The sequence below is a fragment of the Pogonomyrmex barbatus genome, unplaced genomic scaffold (genome assembly GCF_055798465.1).
Source record: "Pogonomyrmex barbatus isolate J1 unplaced genomic scaffold, ASM5579846v1 scaffold23, whole genome shotgun sequence".
NCBI lineage: Eukaryota > Metazoa > Arthropoda > Insecta > Hymenoptera > Formicidae > Pogonomyrmex > Pogonomyrmex barbatus.
In genome coordinates this window covers 1,665,062-1,689,080 of record NW_028297120.1, presented here as the reverse complement: position 1 = coordinate 1,689,080, position 24,019 = coordinate 1,665,062, and the positions used below count along the sequence as shown (strand labels likewise).

Below are 24,019 nucleotides of genomic sequence, written 5' to 3'. Positions count from 1 at the left end.
AGGACTGATCATTGGTGTGGAGTTTCATTGAGAGTATAGTATATAAATATATATACATGTATATATAATTATTCGAAAAAACAGGTGTACTAGACAATCATAAAGTTTTAATGCCACATGTCAGTACAGCACATGGTCATTATCATATACATGTGCATCCATATGTATACACACACACACACACACACACACACACACACACGGCGTTAAATATATAATAATATAGATATGTATGTATGCATGATGGTGTGTGTGTGTGTGTGTGTGTGTGTGTGTGTGTGTGTGTGTGTGTGCGTGTGTGCGTGTGTGTGTGTGTGGGTGGGTGGGTGGGTGGGTGGGTGGGTGGGTGTGTGGTGTGTGTGTGTGTGTGTGTGTGTGTGTGTGTGTCACAAAATACTATCCATTGCTAATTGTGTGACACGGGATATCGACAATGAGAGTTATACAATTTTACTTTTTACAGATACTTAAAGGACACTTCTCGCGAATTCTCGAGAAAATCCGCAGGTGATAAATCGAAAACAATATAGCTTTTGTATTTACGAAACAGAATAATATCCATTAAGATTACTTACATTGTTGAAAGAAAAGAGAAAAAAAAAAAAGAAAAAGAAACGGGATACAAAAGCACCGATAAAGCACGATAAAGTGCTCTTTACTGTGCTTTTCTATTTTTATTTATTTTTATCATTAGAACATAAGTGAAACGGTGTTGTCTTTTAATTTTGGTTGTGAGTACCTATACTTTTTGCCTATATTTTATACAGATTTTGTTTAGGCGGGAATATGCGGCGTTGCGAAACATTGCGCATGGGTCGACGTCGAGAGGTCGGGATCAAACGTAGAACTTCGCGCTTAGAATAACAATATTTACGTCGAATATCGTTGAGAGTGTTTCTCAGTTGTGCGCGATGAAGGCGGCTTTGACTTTTTGACAGCGCAACGTCGCAGCTCGCGTTACTTCTGATTTATTTGAATAAAAAAACTTTTCGAACGCTAAACAATATTGTTGCTTCTGATAATTTTATGATCTATTCCCAACCTATTTCCTTACATAATTACATAATTACATTAATAAGAAATATATTAATAATTATATTAATAAAGAGTATTCACAAACATTTGCTTATTTTACAAAAAAAAAAAAATTGTAACTTCCGTTTAAACTTTTGCAATAAAAATAAGAATTACAAAAGTTAAGAAAATAATAAATCCATTATAAGTGATAGTCAAAATTCATATTTGTCTTAATAGAGTCTAAAAAATGAATTCAAGCAAAATAAATCGCTCAAATAGTATTCGGTTAGATCTCAACATTCAATTAATTTTTGTTTAAATTAAATATTTTTTTATCTAATTCTTTGAGTAAATTGCTGAAGTTTTTAAGGAAATACATTGGCATGCAAAAATAAAAAGCACACACGTTATCGAATCACTAGCGTGAGCATGAGGTGAATGTTACAAATATTTAGCATATCACACATTGTTTATTATGAAACTGAATGCAGTGGAAACAATGCTAAATAAAAACAAATTTAATTTTGGATCAAGGAAACGGTAGTTATATATATTTGCAAGAAAATAATTTTCTTAAAAATATTTTTATAAAGAAAAAAACCATTAATTTAATAGAAAAATTATTCTTTTAAATTAAATTAATTTTAATTATTAAATAAAAATTTTATTTTGGTTGAGTAAGTAACATTTTAAATTACAAAGTGCATTACAAAATAAAAGAAATCCTTATTTTGAAACAAATAAGCATTTTTTTAGATAAATTTTTCTTTGAAAGAAATTAAGAAATTTGCTTTTAATAATAAGAAAATATAGTTTTTTTTTTTTTCAAACAAAAAAGCTACTTTAATTTCAAAAAATTATTATTAAAATCATAAGAATTGTTTTTTTAGGTAGGATTCATAGACACATACATATGTGCATATGCATGTGTGTATGAAACGCTTTTATCATTTCATTTTTCATATAAAAACAAAATATATGTATATAAAGTAAATAAATTTTAATAAGTTAACTCACTTAAGTTTTATTAGATAATTGTCGATTTATCGTTTATTGCAAGTCTGTATTATGTTTTAAGACTTAGATTGCAAGTTGCATTTTGGCTGTACATTTACAACAATGATAGCAACTATATCCGGCCGTAAACTTTCGTAGCTACCGGCATATCACCCTTCACCTATCACATTACGCGTGAGATACATCCGGACCATACATTTTGTTTTTATGGCCGGTATCTGACCTAAATTTAAATGTCCGACGTTTCCTTGATTGTCATTTATCGTATATATATAAGAATACCGGTGGTAGACAAGCCTTAGATTGGCATTGAACTATCAAACTTTGTAGACAACAAATCCGGAAAGATTTTTAAATCCAACAGATTCTGCAGATTAATATAATTTCCTGCCAAAAATGTTTTCAATATTCTACATCTTAGGTATTGCTGTGATACATATGTGTACGCTGTCAGGTAAGATTGTCAAAATTCTTTCTATTTTGTCACACTAATTTTTTTCATATGTCAACATACACGTTTAATAAATATATTTATATATTGGAAATCTTTTTTTTCGTGGATTAATAAATGATTGTAAATCTTGACCAATCATCGTAAAAACTGTTTTCATTGAAATATACATATGTAATTTAGTTATATTAGCATATATTAAAGTTTATTATAATAAATAAAGATATTAAAAAATAGTTAATAGCAAAATAATGCAAAAAGACAATTTTTGATATATTTTATTATATTAATGAACACAAGTAGTACCTAATAATAGCAAGTAATGTCTAAAAAATGATGAAAAATCTTAAATAAAATTAAAAGTTTATCCTTTATTCTATTGTTTTATATATTACTTATTATATGTATAATTTGTGACAAATATTATATTGTGATACAAATTTTAAACATAATATTAGTATCTATATGCCAGATTCCGAATTATTCAAATAAATTTTATTATTTTTTAGTTAATTTATTAAATTTATCGTAATAAAAAATATCAGAATCGTTCAAAAAATTCTAAATGAGCTAAATATCTAAATATTGAAAATAGTTCTCCACGCATTATAAATAAATAACAAAATTGTAAATTTTAATGTGAAAAATGTTTTTATAATTGCATAGCTGAATCAATCGATCAAACACCGAAAATAGTGGGTGGCAGTTCTGCTAGTGAAGGACAATATCCTTATCAAGCATCTCTTCGTTATCAGAACCGTCATTTTTGTGGTGGTTCTGTCATAGACAAACGATGGATCCTTACAGCTTCTCATTGTTTAACGGGGTACGTGCTATCATAATTATCGAAATAACATTATTTTACATATATATTATCATTTGCGTTAATAATAATTAAGCATCACATTTTACAATTTTTTCTAAAAAAGTTATAATTACATATTTCATTTATTTTATATTAAAAATATATACATATAATTAATTTTGACTAATATCCTAACTGATGAGAATATTATTGTATTCTTAGAAGCGAATGTTTCAAAATTTCTGTTTACAAAATTACTAATTGTAAATTTAACATTACGATAAAAATTGGATATTAGAAATAATTATTGTATATTTATATTCTCATAATCTACATTTTAATAGTTTCAATGATAAGGACATTACCGTTGTGTTGGGCACAAACACTTTAGATCGAGGTGGCGATATATATTCCGCAATCAAGAGAGTGATACATCCCTATTATAACGTCGCTTTTATCAGAAATGACATTGGATTAATTAAAGTAGATAAGGATATCGTTTTTGGAGATAAAGTGAAACCGATTGCTTTGCCTACCAAAAACTTTAATAAATCCGATTATCCGGCGACGCTATCTGGCTGGGGCACTACTAATGTATGTAAATATAAAAGATTAGCTCTCTATATATATATATAGTTTGGATATATATATATATATATATATATATATATATATATATACATAGACGCATGTAAATAATAATGAGACCATTCGTTTTCCTCGCGTCTGTGACATTTTGTCTTATTTGTTAATTAAATATTTTACATTAATTTAAATAAAATTATAATTTAAATAATAATTCGAGTCGGTGAATTAATATAAATGACCATCTTTGAATTAATTTAAATGATCATTCCGCATTGCAGTTTCCGGGGGAGACGCCGAACGAATTGCAGCACATCCAGCTCATAGTCATCGATCAAAAGCAATGCTTAAGTACCAGTTTTCGCACCACCAACAATAATATCTGCACACTCAACAAACAGGGTGAAGGTGCCTGTCATGTAAGTACATTTTAGTCTGATTGAATATCCCGAAAGAAAGTTCTTTCGTCATCAAGTGATTTCAGCTTGATATCGACAATACACTTATGTACATGCATATCATTAATATATTTTATAAGTATTAACTCTGGATTATTTCAAATTCACATTTTTAAAAACGCAATAGTCATATTAAAGAGAATATGAAAAGCTAACAGCAAAACAGTATAGGAACAGTACCCTAATACATTTAAAAAAAAAAAATATTTTTTAAATATAGAACATATATGTATACATAGATTTCTAATTATAATATATTTAATCATATATAATTATAATATAATTCTGGAGGAAAAAGTAAGTAGAAAAAAAATAATAAGGAAGAAAATGAAAATGGAGGAAGAGAGAGAAGAGAGAGAGAGAGAGAGAGAGAGAGAGAGAGAGAGAGAGAGAGAGAGAAAGACAGAGAGAAACAAAAGCATTGTCTATATATAGCAATGATAAAAAAAAAATTAGAGTGAGTTGCAAAATGAATTAATAATATGATGGAAATAATAGTGTGTGTGTGTGTGTGTGTGTGTGTGTATGTGTGTGTGGTGTGTGTGTATGTGTGTGTGTGTGTGTGTGTGTGTGTGTGTGTGTGTGTGTGTGTAGCGAGCAATTAGTTAGTTTGCAAGATATTAAGATAAATTAGATTTAAATTATAAGAATGACTGTAACCCTAAGAAGAACAATGAATATACCTAACTATCTGTCTAACATATATAACAATAAAATTCAATAACATGAGTTTGCAATTGTGACATGCGCTAAAAAGAAGTCAGGAACAATTTAAAAGAGAGAATTTGTTACATTATTCTGTACGTAGGGCGACTCTGGTGGTCCTCTGGTAGCCAATGATGAGCAGATTGGCGTGGTGTCCTGGGGGGTGCCTTGCGCTAAAGGACGTCCAGATGTATTCACGCGAGTTTATTTTTACGTGAAGTGGATTCGAAAGTACCTCGAGGAAAAAGTTATAACTCCGTAGCGAAGATGCTTCAACACAAGAACAATCAAAAGATTTTTAAAACAACGATAAATGCATCTTTTCTGCTAAGAATTGAGTCTTACCTTGGCGATCAGAAGCTAATTGTCAAATTAGTATAATAATTTTATTTTAAATTGCAAATTCAGAGTGTTTACTTGTGTTGATTTGTAATATTCATGATTTTTGTAAAATAACATTTGTGTAATTTTGTTCGCGTATGTATATCATACATATGTAATAAATAAATAGATTTAAGCAAAGTTTTTTTTTTAATGTTAGTTCCATTTAGTCTTTTAAACGGAAACAGACTTGCGAGAAGGTGATGTATAATATGAATAATTCAAATAATAAAGAAACATAAGCAATAACGATAAATTTTTTATTCTAATCGAGAATTAAATATTTATTCAAAATAATAATCAGTTCAATACGAGGTAATTCATGACGAAGTTTTCAAGCAAGGGTGATAAACTGCAAGTTGAGACTGAGACTAAACAAACGTGCTGCACCGTCTGTATTTCTCCAAATAATTTTTTAAATACAGTTTCCTGATCTGAAACCGCTACAACTGCCCGGATGAAAATATAATAATCGACAAACGACAATTATGGAAACTAAAAAACACAACATTATGTGCATTTTTTAATGATAAATTTATAAAATGTCCGTAATATTAATAATATTATAATTTATTAGTATATTATAATTTTGTTATAATTCATTATAGTTAAAAACAAGATAAAATATAAAATTCGTATTACGAATATTCATGATGCATAAATTATTTTATTGTTAAATTATTTGTCTGTTTTTTATGTTATGCAGATGCGACAATAGTGACAAATGTACAAAAACGGGGCATGCATTCGTGATGCACGTTTCACAAACGATAACCTACGCGGCCAGTAATATGATCTAGATTAACTGAATATTACAATTGTGCATAATTGGCATTAGCATAATTTCAACAATAGTAGACATCATGTCGCGTCAAGCAAAATGGATCTTTTAACTGTGAACATATATATATATATATATATATGTATATATAGGTGTTCATAAATGTCTTAACACATAAAGTTACATGCATACTCGAAGTTTTGTAATTAAACGTTTGCGTATCATAACTATTTATTAATAATAATTCATTATTAATTAATTTTTTAATAATACTGTATAACGCTATATAATAATTTTTTATATGTATTATTAATGCTAATTTTATTATTACAAAAAATTAATAATTATTATTTCTGAATAACAAATATTCATGATAATGCAAATATTTAGATACAAAATATATCTTGGCAAAAAATTTTCCATAACTATAGAATATATCCACTTATAAAAATATATAATTATATATTAATACATATATATATATATATAATAATTGCACATAATTATATCAATATTCTACATATAATTATATATTTTTATATATGAATTTTTTACGAAACATCTGAAATAGATCTTTCAGAATGCGTTGGAATTTATATTTTAAAAAATTTTGCGTGTTCAGCAAAAATTCAGATATTTGCACAATAATATAATAAATTTATTTATCGGTTGTAAAGGATCATTCATTATCAAATATTATTTTAGTAAAAATTTCTATGAAATATACAAAATAAATTTTTTTTAATAATCATAAGATTTGCGTCCCAATCATTTCAACATCTTTTCAATCTCAAAATAAATATTAAAGCAACTTTAAGTGGTTGACAAAAAAAAAAAACTTTTCGTTTCGACAAAAAAGATCGCGAGAATCATCTGCCGAGATACGGCGCGCAAGTCGCGCGGCGCTTCTCGCCAATTAACGATCGACGAGTTTAAGGAAACTAGCGCGAAATCCTGGCCGAAGATTTCGGTCAAGCTCCTAATAACCCACTTCCAGTGGGCGCATGCCCGTACGTGTATTCGACGTTGCTTTAAGGGTGAAAACGACATGTAGCCGCGCCGGCAGGTGGTGGCTTTCGCGCGCGGAATAAAGTTGAGGGTGACGAAAGGAGATTTGCGCGTGACGATTCGGTCGACGATCGTCGGAATACCGTTGTCGCAAATAGCGAAGAAGATCGACGTGCGATCAGGCGATCCCCACGGGATATCTTTCCTCGGGATCTCTTGAGAATCTGGGTCAAGGATGTGTCTCGCCGTAATGCTTCAATCGAGCGCTGTGCGTTTCGTAGTTGATCATCACCGATGCTTTTCCAAAGATGATCGGCTTGAAAAGCGCCAATGCTCATCCTCGAAATTCAGAAGAGGATCTGCTGTGGGATTCCTTTCGGAAAATTGAAAAGATCCTGGCAAGTATCTTGAATCGTGAATAAAGAATTCCAAAGAATTTTGTTTACGCTAAAGATTGAAAAATTTAAGATTGCTTATTTTAAAAATTGAATGAATCATACCTTGAGAAAAATCAGGTGTGAAACGCATAAATCTTTTATCTTAACACGTTATGATATATATTGAAACATAAATATTGGATAGTTATGCGTTTACAGATGTAACGAAGGTAGAATAAATCATTTTATCTCTACGATACTATTTCGAATTATATTTAAGATAATTTTAAATTTGGTTTCAGATAGTTTTAATATTTAGGGTTAAATATAAATCCAATATAATATTGGACTATATATTGTTAGAAGATAAAAATTTCTCAATTATTTTTTTCCTTTCACGGATATTTTTACTATCTTCTTTCTTAAATCGCCAGAATATATTGTCTTCTCTAACATAAATTTCTTTCTAACTTTCGGATCCATTTAAAATACAGGAATCTATAAAACTAATCAAAACAACAGCAATTTTTCTCTAAAAATGTAAAAATGTTACGTGTGTGATTTTAATATGTCATTCATTCATAATTCTTTAATACATTCATCACTAATAAAATTTTTGGTTAAAAGCCAATAATGGATTTAAAAAAATATATAATTAAGTTTCATATATTTTAATAATGTAAAAAATATGTCGCTGACATGAGAGTTCAAGAATAATCTTCCTTAGTAGTCAAACGAAGACATAGTAATCATTTAGGGGAACTGTGAGAGAAACAAACCTTAACATGGAGTAATATTAATGATGCGACAGTTACGTCAACGATTTTTTATAAGCCGTGATGTGATAGTTATGTCAACATCTCTGAATGCTGAATTATATAATCGTTTGAGTATCAAAGATAATTATAAAAATCTATGGCTGCGTTCCGATATTTACTATCAGCACTGAATATCTATAATGTAACATAAACTATATATTTTTAGGACTGACACTGAGTGAATATCAAAATGTAGTCTATAGGAAAAGGCAAAGTAATACATTCGCGCTTTTCCTATTCCTAAGATATTATGATAAATGTTATAATAAATAAAAATAAAATTATTACATTATTGTTCGTAAGTTTCTGGATATTTAAGAGTAAAGTAAAATAAAATTGTAAATTTTCCAGACATCACATCAATCCGTAACACATATTTTTCTTATTTTCTAGTTAAAAAAGACCAAATTATTGTAGTTACGTTGTCAAAATAAAAAAATTTGAAAAAAATGTGTTTTATTTTAAAGAATATTTGGAAACTTATAAACTATAATAATTTATAAAATGCAGTACATTCTTCGTCCATCTTTAATGAAAAGAAAATACTTTGGTCCGTATTCTGAACTCTTTTTTATCGTGTTTCCTTATCTTTTATCGATGTTTCTATGAAAACGATTTATAAGCTTTCTGATCTATCTATGAGCCACTTTTAGAGGCACTTTTATATAAAAGACAATTCAGAGAACACATGAATCTAGTTCTAAGAACTATAACACTCGCCGACAATCATCCGTTTGATTTCTCCAGACAATTGATCAACCGTAATCGCTTCGTGATTTCTCAGAGAGATTCACGTGGAATCGGAACGAAAAGCGGAAAGCGGAAAGTTCCGATCTCGAAGTCTCACGACCAGTCTCCGGAATATCCGGAATATTCGCTCATCTCGACTCATCGTGACCGACCCAGATCATCCCGATCGGCGTTCCTCGGCCGAAGTCGAATAAATCGCGCGTCGCGCCCGTGCGCCGCGCGTGACCCAAATAGCGTGACGCGCGCGCGTGCGCGATAATCCGCGCTCCTGAGGGTGTGTTTTCATCCCCGCTTCGTTTCCCCCGTTGCGCGGAGAGCTCTCTTTCGCTCTCTCTTTCTTTCTCTCATCGTCATCGTCGTCGTCGTCGTTGTCGTCGTCGTCGTCGTCGTCATCGTCGTCGTCGTCGTCATCGTCGTTGTCGTCGTCGTGACTGACGCCTTGCAGTGCGAAGCACGACAGCTGGTGCCGTGACACCTGCTGCAGCGCGAGAGATCGATATCCGCTCGTCCTTGCATCGTCTCGGGGGAACGCGAAGGGTAACCGCGAGAGTTGCGATCATGTTCCCGACGGCGCGGCGTCTCCTGTGATTTCCTCGCCGATCCGTTCGGGCCGTCGTGAGTGATGTAGCGTCGCAGAGGGCAAACATCCTTGCGGGATCCAGTGAGTATCCGTCGCCTTCCGTCGCCTCCCTCCGAGCGGATTTCTTCGAAGCGTCGTACGTCCCGCGATCTGCTCCGTTTTGCGCGTCTTCATTCGGTTTTTCGTTTATTTTTCCTCGACGAAACCGCGCGCGAAATATCGCGGGCTGAAATATTTTCGACGATTAGGCGAGTGGACGAATCTCTCTAGGATCATATTGCAAGCTGAGAAAACGGAAAAATGTTGCCTTGAGAAAAATGTTGTTTCCCCTCGGTGTTTTCACGTTTTTTTTTTTTTCTTTCTCCAAAAGAGTTTATCATGAACGAGTACACATTTTTCGACACAATTTCTCCTCGCTTCCTCGATCTTGTGCGAACGAAAACCAAAAAATGCGGAAATAAAAGGTGGAAATCCTCGATCGCGGCGATTAAATTTGAAAATGCGTGACAGGTGTGGCGCGGATTTTTGCTGATTCCGGGCGAGGGGGTGAACGCACCGACGAACGCATCGTCAGCGAGATAATCTCGTGAAGCTCTGATACGGTTTCCCAGTTTGCGACGCGACGCGACGGCGCTTCCGCTCGTTACATTCTGTGTTTATACGCCGTCGTGATACTATTTACGTTTCTTTTGCGCACGTGAGCACAGGTACGCGGTATCGATCTCGGATGGGAAACCTCGAGGAGATCCCTTTAATGAATCAACGGGTGCAATTGTCCGCTCGTCAAAATAGACATGGGATGTCTTCCGGACGTTTTCCGGTTTAGAAAATTCTAGGCGCGTCATTTTTATTAAACGCTTAATAGCGACGAATATCGTTAAAATGATAAAAGAGCGTTAAAAATACTTGCGTTTATTTTTACGATGCTCATCATCTCGAGGTACTTACCTTTGAGCGATATGGATACGAAACGACAGTGTCACGTAGCTAACTGACGTCGACAATGTTGCTTTGACAAGTGCGACAGTGAATTTTATCTTGTACACCAGACAGGAGGCCATCACGTATATTAAAGGGAAACTGCGGTTTGAATTTTGTTCGTAAAGCGGAGAAGAAAGAAAATATCATGACTGCGTGAGATCGTTCTTGGCTGACAACAATTTGGACTGTATTATTTGGAAGTAATCAGAGATTTGCTATTATTAAAGAAAGCTCCATGAGCTGCTGCCCTTTCATGTGAGTATATTTATTTTCATTATATGTTTGTTATTCTTTTGTAAATCCGTAATATAATTATATCTCTTTCATACCCTCAAGTTATAAATATCGTGTACATAATATTTTACTATTATATAAAAATATAATTTTTAATTTAAAGAATTTGTTATGTAAATGCTTTTTATTTATTTATTATTACGTATGTTCATTTCTTCTTTACAGTAAAAAAGTGTATGCAGAGTCATGAAAAAGAGACTGTTAAAATAAAATCTTTTATTTTTTATTTTCATTTTTATCTCTATTTCCATCAACGTAGATTAACTTTGATCTCGGTTCAATTTATTCTTTTTTTCTAATTCATAGAATTATATAGAAATAGAAAGTAAATTTAACTGAGATCAAAATTAATCTACGTTGGTAGAAATAAAGGTTAATCTTTTAAATATTATGAGAAAAAAATTGCAGAAGTAATGTTAAAAAAACTTTTACTCTAATTAATAACTTAACGTCTAATATCGAATTCAAGAGATCGTTGTCCGATAAACAATTTTTTATACAAAAATATATATAAATATGTATAAATATATAGAAATATATAAAAAAATATATAGGAATGTATATAATTATATTTGAAATATGTTCATAGAGAATGTATATATTCACATTAGTTCTTTTCTTTTGTAAAATTTCTATTTGTTATAAAAAAAATAATAGTAATAATGAGAAGACAAAAAAATAATTAAAAGGATAATTTTCGCACTTTTTTTTTTTACAAAAAGTTAAATTTGAAGATAGGAAAAAAATTGTCCATATATAATTATATTTTTATGATTAGAAGTATATATACATATATATGTATATATACATATATATATATTATATATATATATATATATATATATAATATATATATATATAAAATTATATATAGATAGTTTTTTCTCATTTCTTCAAATTTTTATTAAAGAGAAACAATGCGAAAATGATTCTTTTAATTATTTTTTTGTATGGATATATTTCATATATAATTATATATAATTATATGCATTTACATATGCATTTATATCTTATACAAACGGTTTTTTTACCGGGTGACAAATTCGTTTTTATTCCACACAACACGCATGTATCCACGCTGCATGTAACTCGCAAGCGCCAACACGCAGCATCGGTCGCTGCACCTCTCAGGACGACTGCGCAGTGGAGAATTCACGGGTTTACACGGCCATGCACACGCGTGTTTCTTTATGTCGTCGCGACACACGGCGTGTTTGCCCCTGTCTCTCCCACGCTCTCCTTCGTAATTCAACCTCGCGCTCGCCGCTCTCCGCGGGCGGCTATTCCTCCCGCGCCGCCGGCGCCACGGTATCGCAATCGAGATATCTCCAGGACCGTATATCGTTACTGAGGAACTCACCTCCAAATCATTCCAAACTGTTTCAAAACTATGTCTTCATGAAAAGCATAGAAATTATATGCACAAAGACCTTGCGTTTCGTTAGAATACGTAATGTGTATATATATATATATATATATATATATATATACGTAATGTATTCTTGATTGAAATGTCTTAATGCAATTTTGAACATTGATTTTGTTCTAGTCTTGTTTGGAATACCTTCATTCTTCGAATATCAAAATTTCTTATTCATCGGGATGTGAGAAAATATCGAATTCTGTCGAACTTCGAAATTTCTCATTTTATTTTGTAACGTCTCGATAAAAAAATTTCTATATACATTGATACAAGATAAATTAGATATATTAAAATATATATTATATATAAAAAATTCATTCACTTGTATATGGAGTTATATATGGAAAATTTTTTTCCATATCGATAATAATGTAATTTGGAAATTAAGAACTCAGACACAATGAAAGAAATAAGGAATAAGAAACTAAACATAGGAAATTAGACTAATTAGAATATCAAATTTCGATATAAAAACCATGCTTTAATACACAATTCACTGGGAAAGAATACTTTTATTAGAATATTTAAAAGTTTGATTAAACATAGATCTGAAAATAATTTTATCCCATTAAAATATTTATAAAGACTCTTTAAATTGCGTGCTAGAATATTAAAAATTTGTACAGTATTATCATCATGTTTAAGCCTTAAGTGTCTTATGTAATAATTTTGATATTTCAATAAAATTATTTTCAATTTGTACATCTGGTCAAATTTGTAGAAACTTCAGCAAAATCTTCTTTTCGAAAGGAATACCAAGACACTTTTTTTTTTTTTAATAATGTTCTATTGCTAACTCTTAATATTTACCTCTTTATTTTCTTTATTCCTGTGTTTGGGTCTTGAGAATTGTGATTTGAGACAATTCAAGTCATTTCGTCTTCGAGAGGCAACTAAAAATGATTCGGTAAAAAATTTTCCACATATATTATTATACATACATATATATAATATATAAAATAACACATGTAAACATATTTTACATATGACTCCTTATACAGAATTATATATAATTATATTTATTATGTATGGAAAATTTTTATTATGAAATATATTTATATATAATCATTTTATATTATGTGTGTGTGTGTGTGTGTGTGTGTGTGTGTGTGTGTGTGTGTGTGTGCGTGCGCGCGCGCGTGCGTGTGCGATGCGTGCGTGTGTGTGCGTGCATGTGTGTTGCGTGATATAATAAAAAATGATATATATATTTTTTTATTTTAATATATATTTTTTTTTTATTATATAAATATATATGTTTATATGTTACAATCGTATTTTTATATATGGACATACTCTATGTATAATTATATATAGAAAATTTGTTAGCGGGGATTATTATTAAATTCGCTCACACGTGCCTTGGCACCCGCACATGTTGCGGTAACGCCGGCGGTCAGCCGCGGGCGACGAACGTGCGCAGCTGCAACAAGACATGAGTCGCTGCCCGCTGCGCTCTGCAGCTGATGCGGCTCGCCGTTGTCGCTGCGCGTCCGTGTGTTTTGTTTAGGAAAAATGCGTCGTGTCGAGATCCGACGTCGTCCCCGACATTGATCCTCCGCGACAGTGCCATCCCGTGATCCGGCGACGGTAGCTGCGAGTGTGTATGTGTGTGCGTAAGATTCCGCGTTCGGAACCTCCGGGAGAAAATTCGCCTAGAGGTAACTTCCCTCGTCGCCGAGAGAATCGTCGCGTCGTCGAGGCGCGATGCGGCGCGTGGAATTCGACGCGACGCGCGTGGTCCGGACAATGGGTCCGTGAGGAGCGGAGGTAGACAAAGGGCCGACGCGAGGACGGACAGACGCGCGCGATTCGGCTCACCGCGGCCGTCGCGGACGGACGGCCGTTTTGATTGCCGAGCGTCCCAGCGCATTTATTTATATGCATCCGTGGAGAGATATGCGGCCGCTGGTGTAGAAGACGCGTCGCGCTTCCTCGGACGCGACTCGCGTTTTCGACGTGAGTTCCTCGTCCGCGACAAATTCGGAATCGATCCAGCGCGTCGCGCTCGGAGTTGTCTATCGCAATTCGATGATTCGGTTGCGTTTCCCCTTCGTGAATCATCCCTCTCTTTCTCTTGTGTCCGGCGACGACAAGCGTGACACGTTATAGCGCGAGATGTACTATGGTAGTTGGATTCTTCAGAATTTTCAAGAAAATTCGAGGGCTGCTTGCGTTAAATAGAACAGTGATCAGAACATAGTCATTATGGAAGCGTTGCGTTTAGCCATACAGTGAGTGCTCCTTTTTTGGCAGATGCATCCTGCGATAAGTCACGCTTACAGGACACAATTAATAGCTGACAGATAGACATTAATAGCTGACAGACAGTGAGAGAATCGCTCTCTGTAGTTAAGATATATAACTATCCAAGCTTTTTTTGGACAATTTATATATCTTAGCTACAGAGAGCGATTCTTGCTTTTAGTAAAATCTAAATTTAGAATAACAAGAGTATAATTTTCAAGTGTATTGTTTATCTTAATAATTAATTATAAATCGACATGTAAAATTTTTTGCAGAAATCTTTTTCTCATTTTTATTTAATCTTTATGCAGTAATATTTTAGAGAAATCTGTTTTTAAATATTTTATCTTCTGACGATATATGGATTATATGTATTTCAATTTATTTTATGTACCATTTTTCATATATTGTATATTTTATATTTACTTAATCGTATTTTTTAATATTTTGCTGCAATGCTTGCATATAGGTTTTAACAATTTTTTTATTTCTTTTAGGACACGGCTTGGGGAGAGGATGGTCAGCATGAGCTCCATGCTCGTAGAGACAGTCAGTATAAATTATGAAGATTTTAATGAGAGCTTTTTAACATGTGGCACCTGTCTCTGTGTTTACGATGGCAGTGAACATACACCTAAATTACTACCATGTTCACACACGGTATGAATATTTGTATGAAATAACTTTTATATAATTGTATGTATATTTTATACATGTATATTCTGATAACTTCATTATTTTTATTTTAGGTATGCTTACATTGCTTAACAAGAATTGCCGCCTCTCAAACACGAGAGACAGGGGCGTTTAGATGTCCCATTTGTAGAGAATTAATAACTATTCCTCGCGGAGGGGTACCTGCACTGCCCCCGAGTTTTCTTGTAAACCAACTGCTAGATCTTATGTCTCGGCAAAGACGAGAGGTATGTTTGAGATTTGTATATAATAAATTCTTTCTTGAATAGTTAATTTTTATTCTTGTTCTATGTTCCAGGTCATCCCGAAGTGTTCAGTTCATATAAATCAGGAATTATTATTTTGTGAAACATGTGATACAGTATTTTGTACAGTGTGTACTGGTGGAACACACGCAGGAACATCACCTGGATGCACGGAACATACGATCATCCCTTTTAGTATTGCGATAAAAAGAATGTCTGAAATATTACTTTATAAAGCTAACGAGTGTATATCCAAGGTGAAAACTAGTTTTTCTTTTTAATCTTTAAGCTTTATATGCTTATGTTTTATATTGATATATTTTTATATGTATACATTTTTTAATATGATTTATTTTTACTTTTTTCTCATTGTATGCTTTACTTCTTTTTTATATTTTTATGTTGCATTTTATTTGCTGATGCAAATATAAATATATAAATTATTGTATATCCAAGAGATTATACGTATAAAAGTGTTTATTCTATTTTAATTTTATTTTAAAATTCTTCACTCTTTGAAGATATATTTCATAATTTTTAGAATAATTATGGATTAATTTTTTATACGAGAATTCTTATTATTTATTTGCATTATTTTGCACGAATAGCGCTCATAACTTAAATGGCGAGATTTATCAAATTGTAACGTGAGATATAATAACTCACTCCTTACTGAGTTAAGAGTTATGTTTTTAGTTAACACAGGCACAAGATTCTGTCAGCACGGAACTACAGCGTTTAGAAGCATCTACGGAAAAATGTTTGAGTGCAGTAGACACAGAGTTCTCAGAGATAATTGCAAAGATAGAGAGACGTCGAGCTGAGCTGCAAGCTGCCGTAACTGCTGCCGCTCGTGATAAGAAGCATGTACTCGAGGAGCAACATTCTCTTATTGAGGCAGAAAAAACCAAAGTAGAAAGAGAATGCGAAGGATTACAATATCAGGTAGAGACAAAGTATATTAATATAACATTGCTTTTTGTTTCATTTTATTTAGTATATTCAATCTTATAGGTCGAGGTCCGGAATATTACCCAACGTATTAACAGTCTATCAGATCAGCTTGATGCAGCAACCGCTCTCAGTGAACCCAAAGAGAATGCTTTTATCACATTCGAGTTTAATCATAACGATGCTCTTTCCCAATTAGAGCAAGCATTGAGTAACTTGGGACGAGTACGTTCTAGTACAACATTGCCAGGTATTTTAAGGATACTAAGTACTTAATTAAAAAAGAAGAAAGGAATTATACTTATTTATTACATTATATCGCGCATTTGACACATATATTGTAAAACAATTATAGAGTCTTCCAAATCTCATATAGAATGAAATTTTTCTATGTTAGAAAAAATAACGTTTTGTTAGCAAAATTGTGAATCTAAGCAATCATGTTTAAAATAGAGCAATTTAAAGTTATCAAACAAGCGTTTTAAATCAAATGTAAATTAGATCTGTCTACATATCTTTTACTATGTCTCTGAAGATTTTAACAATCATGTATGTTTTATAACTACTTATTTCTTATATTAATAAGAAAAATTTTCCAATTGATAATTCTAAATCATCTAAAAATGAATTAGATGATTGAACTTGTACAAAAAAGTTTTATTTATAGAGTAATACACATACAAATACACATATAAAAGTCTGTATTTCAAAAATATGTTTTATAATATTTAAAGTATTGTTTTAAAATATTTACTTTATTTTTTTTCTCATATAAAAATATCTTTAAAATATTAGAATACTTGATTCAGCATTTGGATTCAGCATTTTCTAGTTTACTTATTTCTTATTTCCTTATTTTACTTTCAATTTCTGCTTCAGAGATTTCGAATAAAAAAATTTTCTCTTATTAACTAAATTATGATTTTAATAATGATGTTAATATATTATCTTCTTATGAAATTTTTAAAGAAATAATAAAAGATATACAGAGTGTTAGCTCAGAGTGTCGACTCAGTTTAGTCTGCTCTACCTGCATCTGATCGCTCGGCTATTTTTTTGGGGACATCCTGTATATATTTTACTTTTTTTTTAAATTCATACATCTCAGAGTTCATTTAGCAACTTTAAATTGCTTTGATTTAAATATTATTGTCTGAATGCAATTATGTTGGAAGCAAAAATTACTTCTGGATAAAAAAAATCATATGTATTCTGTATGCACATAAATTCAGAGATATTTAATGTTTTAAAAATATTTACAATGTGAAATACATTCTATATTTGTCTTTTGTCAGGTTTATGCAGAGCCAGATTGAAAGATTTAGCAATAGTGAAACTACAAACAATCGTGATAGTCGAAACGGTAGATTATCATGGTCATCTCCGAAATGTCGGCGGTGATCTTATCAGCGCTGAATTGACACTCGCAGATAACATGCATGCAGAGAATCAGAACTCTCCTATTGAGACAGAAGTGAAAGATCTGGAGAATGGGATTTACGAAATTTACTTTCGGCCACCAACCGCAAACAGATACGTTTTGAAGGTGTCAGTATTTGAACGGCCAATAAAAGATTATCCACTTTTTTTCGACGCGACCGAGCATAATGAACCTATTAAAATATATGGAAGACGTGGTAATGGAAGAGATGAGTTTCATCAACCAGTTTCAGTTGCAGTGGATGATGAAGGGATGATCTATATTTTAGATACTGGAAATTCTCGTATTAAGGTTTGTTCGGAACAATAACAAAGATAGATAAAGATAGATACTTCACGTAGAGTGAAACATTTTGATACTTAATTTCTGTATTGTGTTTTAATTAGGTACTCAATTATGATTTGGAGTTTCAAAGACATATAAATAATGAAGGCTTAGAGGGTCGCAGTTGTACAGGAATAGGTGTTTCTCAACAAGGTCTCGTAGTTGTAAATTGGCGGACGCGAAAGATTACGGAAATGACTTCGTTGGGTGATACAATCCGATCTTTTACACATAATGCATTTCAAGTTAGTAATTTTTATTAAAGATTTGTAAAAAGATTTGTATATAAATATTTTTAAATTATGATATTGCTTTCATGTTTCAGGAACCTATAGATATTGCAGTAGACAAGAGTTATGGACACATACTTGTCGCTGACAATGGCCAAAGTTGTGTATTCGTATTTGACTCAGATGGCAAGATATTATTTCAGGTTAATTTCTGTTTGCATAAATATATGAGCTTTTGCTGCATTTTTGCTTCATAATTTTCATATAGTTAACATAAAATATTTATAGGTTGGTAAGAGAGGTACGTTCAAGTTAATCAGTTCTGTAACTGTCGGTCCAGCCGGTGAAATTATAGTTGCTGATAGCAGAATTCAAGTGTTTTCCGCGAAAGGAGATTTCTCTGAAGAAATATATTCCGAGGGCAAAGGTAAGAGTTCGGACATATACTTACATATTTTTTGAAACATAATTCAATTGAAAATGATTCAAATGTAATATTATCATTATGTAACACTATATAAAAATATAATATTTATTTTATCATGACAAAGGAAAGTTTTAATATGCATTTGATTTATATGTACAACAGGAAAAGGTATTTATGGAGGAATTGCCGTAGACGCAGACGGCAAGATAGTCGGTACTCGTACGGATAAAGGTCGTAGCATAATACAAGTATTAAAATTAGGCGGAGGTAATATTTTAACCGAAATCGACTCGCATAGTTCGAAATTGCGACGTCCATCGGGCATAGCTGTGCTGCCCGATAATCATCTAGTGGTGGTGGATTTGGGCAACGATTGTATAAAAAAATACAGGTATTGGTAAAAATCATTGTTTGTATGGACATCAAAATGCACATCGCGAGCGGGAAGAAAGCCCATTGCGAAGGTACCAAATGTCAATCTAATTTAGAATTATTTATTCAAGTTTTTGTGGAATGTTTTGTAACATCATATATTATTATGAGTAATGCCTATGTTTTTATAAAAATTTTTATATATAATAATTTTTATACATAGAAATAGTAATGTCAAAAATAAATTTGACATTGCTAACCTAATTTTATTTTACAACATATAGCGTCGTACATCTCGCAATTCATATTTTGCATTTATTTTGCAAAATGTATTTAATTTTTTTGTGTTCAATGTTATTTTCTCTTGTTTCCTACAAATTCGTGGCATGCAAAGTTCTCACCATTCAATAAACAAAGTCATTTGACATGCTCAGTACTTATTGTGAGTATACCTTTTGTATTTTATAACTGTTTAAGTCAATGCGATTAATATTTAATCGTTTAAATGCATAAAACGACTTTGTTGTTAATTAATCTAGATATATCGGTGAATAATAATCCTTTCTTAATTTCGTTAAATTAAGCTTAGAAGTTGTTTACTTTATTTTGCAAATCAAATATGCAGCTATATGATGATTTTAATTATGATTATAATTGTAGTCATACATTGAATGTCATAAATAATCTAATAATTTTAAAGCTAGATGAACGGATCTAGGTGCCATGTAATTTTCAGTCGAAAGATTATGTTCTTATTTATTTAATTAGAAAGATGATTTATTATTTATTATTAATGAGTCTTTAAAATATATTTTTCTCATTAACAAATATATTTAAATATTTAGATTTATTTCTCAATATTGGTCTATATATATTTATTACAAACTTATCTAAGATAAGATTAAATTGAGAATATGTAAATATTCATTCTAACTTTCTAAACCTATTTTAAATTTGTTCTTTGTTGCTGAACTTTCTGTATTAGTACAAGAAATATCAAAGCATTTTTTTTTTATGAAAATATCAACATTGCTATTTTCATTAAAGTAGCAGTACTCATTGTCAATGCAATAGTTCATTCCTTCTACTCTAAGTCTTGACTAAAATTTTGCAATAGTGCAAATACGAATACGTCTTACGTTTGAATTATAAATGTGAATAAAGTCAAAGATACACAATAAAACTTGTCATGTTAGATTACATGCTAGAAATGCATCATAACATACAGTATTTGTAATTTATTAGCTAACTTATAAGTTAACATGAGAAATCGCAAAAATAGCCACAATTGAAATAAATTTTTTTTATCTAAAGAACTAAATTTATTAATAAGTTCTTACATGACGCTATATTTTTTGCGCTAGTGTCTTTTTTTAGTTTTATTTGTATCTTTACACTAATCAAATTTTACACTGAACTTGTTAATGCAAGAGCAAACTTAATACAGATACTGAAAACAAATCTAATATTCATCAAACAAAAAGTACCGCATAAATTATAATAAATAACAAAAATAAATTTCTATTATTCTGAATAAAACTTGGTTTTAATTGATATTTGTAATCAAATCGTTTTAATGCTTATAAAGCATATAATACTGCATATATCTTCACAATAGACTAATATTTTTTTTAATTTGTATATTAATTATAAAAGAGATTATGTTATAATACTATTAAGTTAATCTGAACTTCTAATCTTGATCTGTTTCGATAAGAAAGGTATCATTATTCGTGGATGTATAATGTTATATAGAAGTATTATACATACACTGCCGTTCCATATTATTTTACGATACATCCCTTTCACGATAGAATACAGAGCTTTGCATTACATAAAATCAAACATATAAGAATATATTGCTTGGACATCATTATTGAGATAAAAAATTTCTTTAAACTATGACTATTGTCATTAATCAAAGTTGTGAACACGTTTTTCTCAAATCTGAAATTATTAATATTTTTAAATTGTATTTCATATGTATTTTATTATTTATCCTAAATATCATGTTTGTCATATTTATTAACTTATGCTTTTTTAAGAAATTTCTTATATTCTTTTCTATATTTTATTCTCTTTGTTTTATTTTATCTTCAAACTTTGCTGCATTTATTATCTGCAAAACTTTCTTGCGTTCCTAATAAACAAAAAATTCAGGTTACTCACTTCGGCACTACGTGATTTTTCAATTTAAATAAAACGTAAATTATAATTAGTGTAAGATAGCTATGCAAATAACTAGAAATATAATAAAAATTGTACATATATTTTTTCAGTATTATAAATTTTGATAAAATTGGCGATATGGTTTGTTTATCTAGAGATATTTCTAAATTTTATGAAAGGCATGATTCTCTCGACAATGACGTACCTTTTACAAGGCCTATAATATCATTCATCATAATTGAATTTGTCATTAAAAGACAATTTAGATTTTATATCTTGCTTTTATAAATTATCGTGCGAACGACTTCATTGTTGAGACATGTTTTATGCCACTTAAGTTATTTGGAATATACAAATCACAGGGACTGGCACGAAAAATTTAAATAACAGGACTTGTTATATGATTATTTTTTCATACGTCCGAAAATATTTAATGCCTGTCTGAAAACTATGATCCTAATCATGAAATATTAGCTTAAATATCATCATGATGCATATCTACTTATTCTTTGATACTTACTTCTCGACACTGAGAGTGATAAACTTACATACATATGGCTTACAATCTCTATTTCTTTAAAGCAGGGAAATATTTTTTCACATAATAACATCGTATAGTAATTAATTCTTAAAATGATTATAGCCGTCATATTTTTATGCCATCTTATTTTTTATGTGATTTATACGGATTGCATTCTCTAGAATCCTTTACCATGTTGGTATTTGATAAAACATTGCTGTAAAAATCTTAGGACATCCAAGTTGAATATGTTTATATATATATGTCACGTTATTTAAATTTAATGAAAATGAATAACGATGAGTTTTGCGACTTACATCTTTGCAGCGAAAATGTAAAATTCTTCAGTGACTCCTTATTTTTTGGATTGTAATACAGAAATACGACATTCCTTATGAAACTGCTTTGCAGAGTGATCTATAATAGGCTACATTTAACATATAAACTGTCGCATTGCTTGTATGTATGTACGAATACGAGTCATCACAAGACGCATTAGTCTTTAGCGGAAAGCATAACAGTGCCTTTATTAAGAAGATGCCACTATATTTACATCCTACGACAATTGATTGATAATATATATATATATATATATATATATATATATATATATATTATTCAAATCAATCCGTTTACATGCTTAACACTTTGATTCTCGTATCCGAATGTTTGCAGTCTCGGCAGATTCTGCAGAAGAGCAGAATATTGTGATAAATTGATGTCAATCACATCTATATTGAAGATAACACATCTAAGATATAACTTATATCACAAGTATATCAAAGTCTGCTTGATTTCAGTCGATCTGCCATTATATTTTGTAACAACAAACTGCTACATTAACAACATTGTATATAATCTTTTTTGTCGACAAAATTTGTAGCAGATATTTTTTAAAATCTATTGACAGATTCTTAATTGTCTGAATTGTTTCCGTTTATCTATAAACGAGGAATATCGATGAATATTAATGAAATAATTAAACGAAAATGTCATGAATATTCAAATTTTATAATTCCTAATAAAAATCGTATTCATGCATGTGACGCAATGTGTCAAAGTGTTAAGATGGAAATGGAATTGCAGTAGATCGAAAATCAAATCAGAATTTTCGTCACAATGATCTATATCGGTTATGCAGCTATATATATATATATATATATATATATAGATCTGTATCCCGAAATTTCTGGTCCTATTTATTGTCCGACTATATCTAGAGTCATTGAAAACGTAAGGCAGTGATTGTGATGAGAAGATATATTATTTCGTTTAAAAATTTTGTCCTTGAGCTCGATTTATTATATATCATTGTCCCATTATTGCCTAAGTGTCTATCGTAAGTAGCGGAACCTAATTCGCTATTTTTGTTTTCTTTTATATACGAATTGTTCAGTCACCCATCACAAAAACCATGTAAACTCAGACTGATATATATATTTCTTGTTTGTATTTTTTGATATTGTTTAATCTAGTCATATGTCAGTTATAATTGTAACATTTATATATATCATGACTCTATCACGTTGTAACATAAAGTACATTGTAAATAAAACATGTAAGCTTGATTCGCCGAATGGTCTTAATTGAATGCAAAACGCTCGATGAGTGTTTGTCTCCCGAAACTTTAAAGAAAAAAGTATCGAAGTTTAAAGTTAAAGATAAATAAGCCTTGACTGTATCATAAAATTGTAATAAGAACAAAAAAATAAGTAATATAACAATTTATAGTAAATTGTTGGATAAATTAATGTTATATAATACGTTGTATGTCATAACGTTTGTAAAAATATTTTTTAAACATCTCAATAATATTATTACGCTTTCAAAAAAATATTTAAACTGGAAAAATATAATGTCATATTCTATTTGTATGAAGTCTATATAATATTAATATTAATTAATAATTAATTGATCGCTATTTCATTATCAATTAATAATTTATATTTGTTATTGTCGCTATTAC

The 24,019-nt window shown here is 30.9% G+C and overlaps 2 protein-coding genes across 5 annotated transcripts; both read left to right on the top strand.

Moving 5' to 3' along the window:
- The first annotated feature begins 331 nt into the window (after nt 1–331).
- Nucleotides 332–5,562, top strand: LOC105426903 (chymotrypsin-2-like). The gene is made up of 5 exons (XM_089078562.1): nt 332–2,488; nt 3,152–3,311; nt 3,635–3,884; nt 4,157–4,294; nt 5,142–5,562. Exons 1-5 carry the CDS (start codon nt 2,431–2,433, stop codon nt 5,298–5,300), a joined length of 765 nt encoding a protein of 254 aa, XP_088934688.1. The 5' UTR covers nt 332–2,430; the 3' UTR covers nt 5,301–5,562.
- Nucleotides 5,563–7,465: 1,903 nt separating this feature from the next.
- On the top strand, nt 7,466–23,621 carry LOC105426897 (tripartite motif-containing protein 2). Of its 4 annotated transcripts, none has more exons than XM_089078556.1 (11): nt 7,466–7,606; nt 15,176–15,338; nt 15,428–15,601; nt 15,673–15,876; nt 16,325–16,564; nt 16,634–16,820; nt 17,866–18,302; nt 18,398–18,580; nt 18,661–18,768; nt 18,854–18,992; nt 19,155–23,621. In XM_089078556.1, the coding sequence occupies exons 1-11, from the start codon at nt 7,539–7,541 to the stop codon at nt 19,391–19,393; spliced, it is 2,142 nt and encodes a 713-aa protein (XP_088934682.1). In that variant the 5' UTR covers nt 7,466–7,538; the 3' UTR covers nt 19,394–23,621. The 4 variants fall into 4 exon arrangements, with proteins under 4 accessions (XP_088934682.1, XP_088934681.1, XP_088934683.1 ...); XM_089078555.1 differs by having other exon boundaries at nt 16,316–16,564; XM_089078557.1 differs by lacking the exon at nt 7,466–7,606 and adding an exon at nt 10,829–10,969 and having other exon boundaries at nt 16,316–16,564.
- Nucleotides 23,622–24,019: the final 398 nt, after the last annotated feature.

Excerpts from the sequence above, each read along its gene's own strand:
- LOC105426903 (XM_089078562.1), top strand. The coding sequence starts at position 2,431 with ATGTTTTCAATATTCTACATCTTAGGTATTGCTGTGATACATATGTGT. Across the intron at positions 3,885-4,156 it reads CTGGCTGGGGCACTACTAAT|TTTCCGGGGGAGACGCCGAA; the intron begins GTATGTAAATAT and ends TCCGCATTGCAG. Across the intron at positions 4,295-5,141 it reads AGGGTGAAGGTGCCTGTCAT|GGCGACTCTGGTGGTCCTCT; the intron begins GTAAGTACATTT and ends TTCTGTACGTAG.
- LOC105426897 (XM_089078555.1), top strand. The coding sequence starts at position 7,539 with ATGCTCATCCTCGAAATTCAGAAGAGGATCTGCTGTGGGATTCCTTTC. Across the intron at positions 15,602-15,672 it reads TGTCTCGGCAAAGACGAGAG|GTCATCCCGAAGTGTTCAGT; the intron begins GTATGTTTGAGA and ends TCTATGTTCCAG. Across the intron at positions 18,303-18,397 it reads CTGGAAATTCTCGTATTAAG|GTACTCAATTATGATTTGGA; the intron begins GTTTGTTCGGAA and ends TGTTTTAATTAG.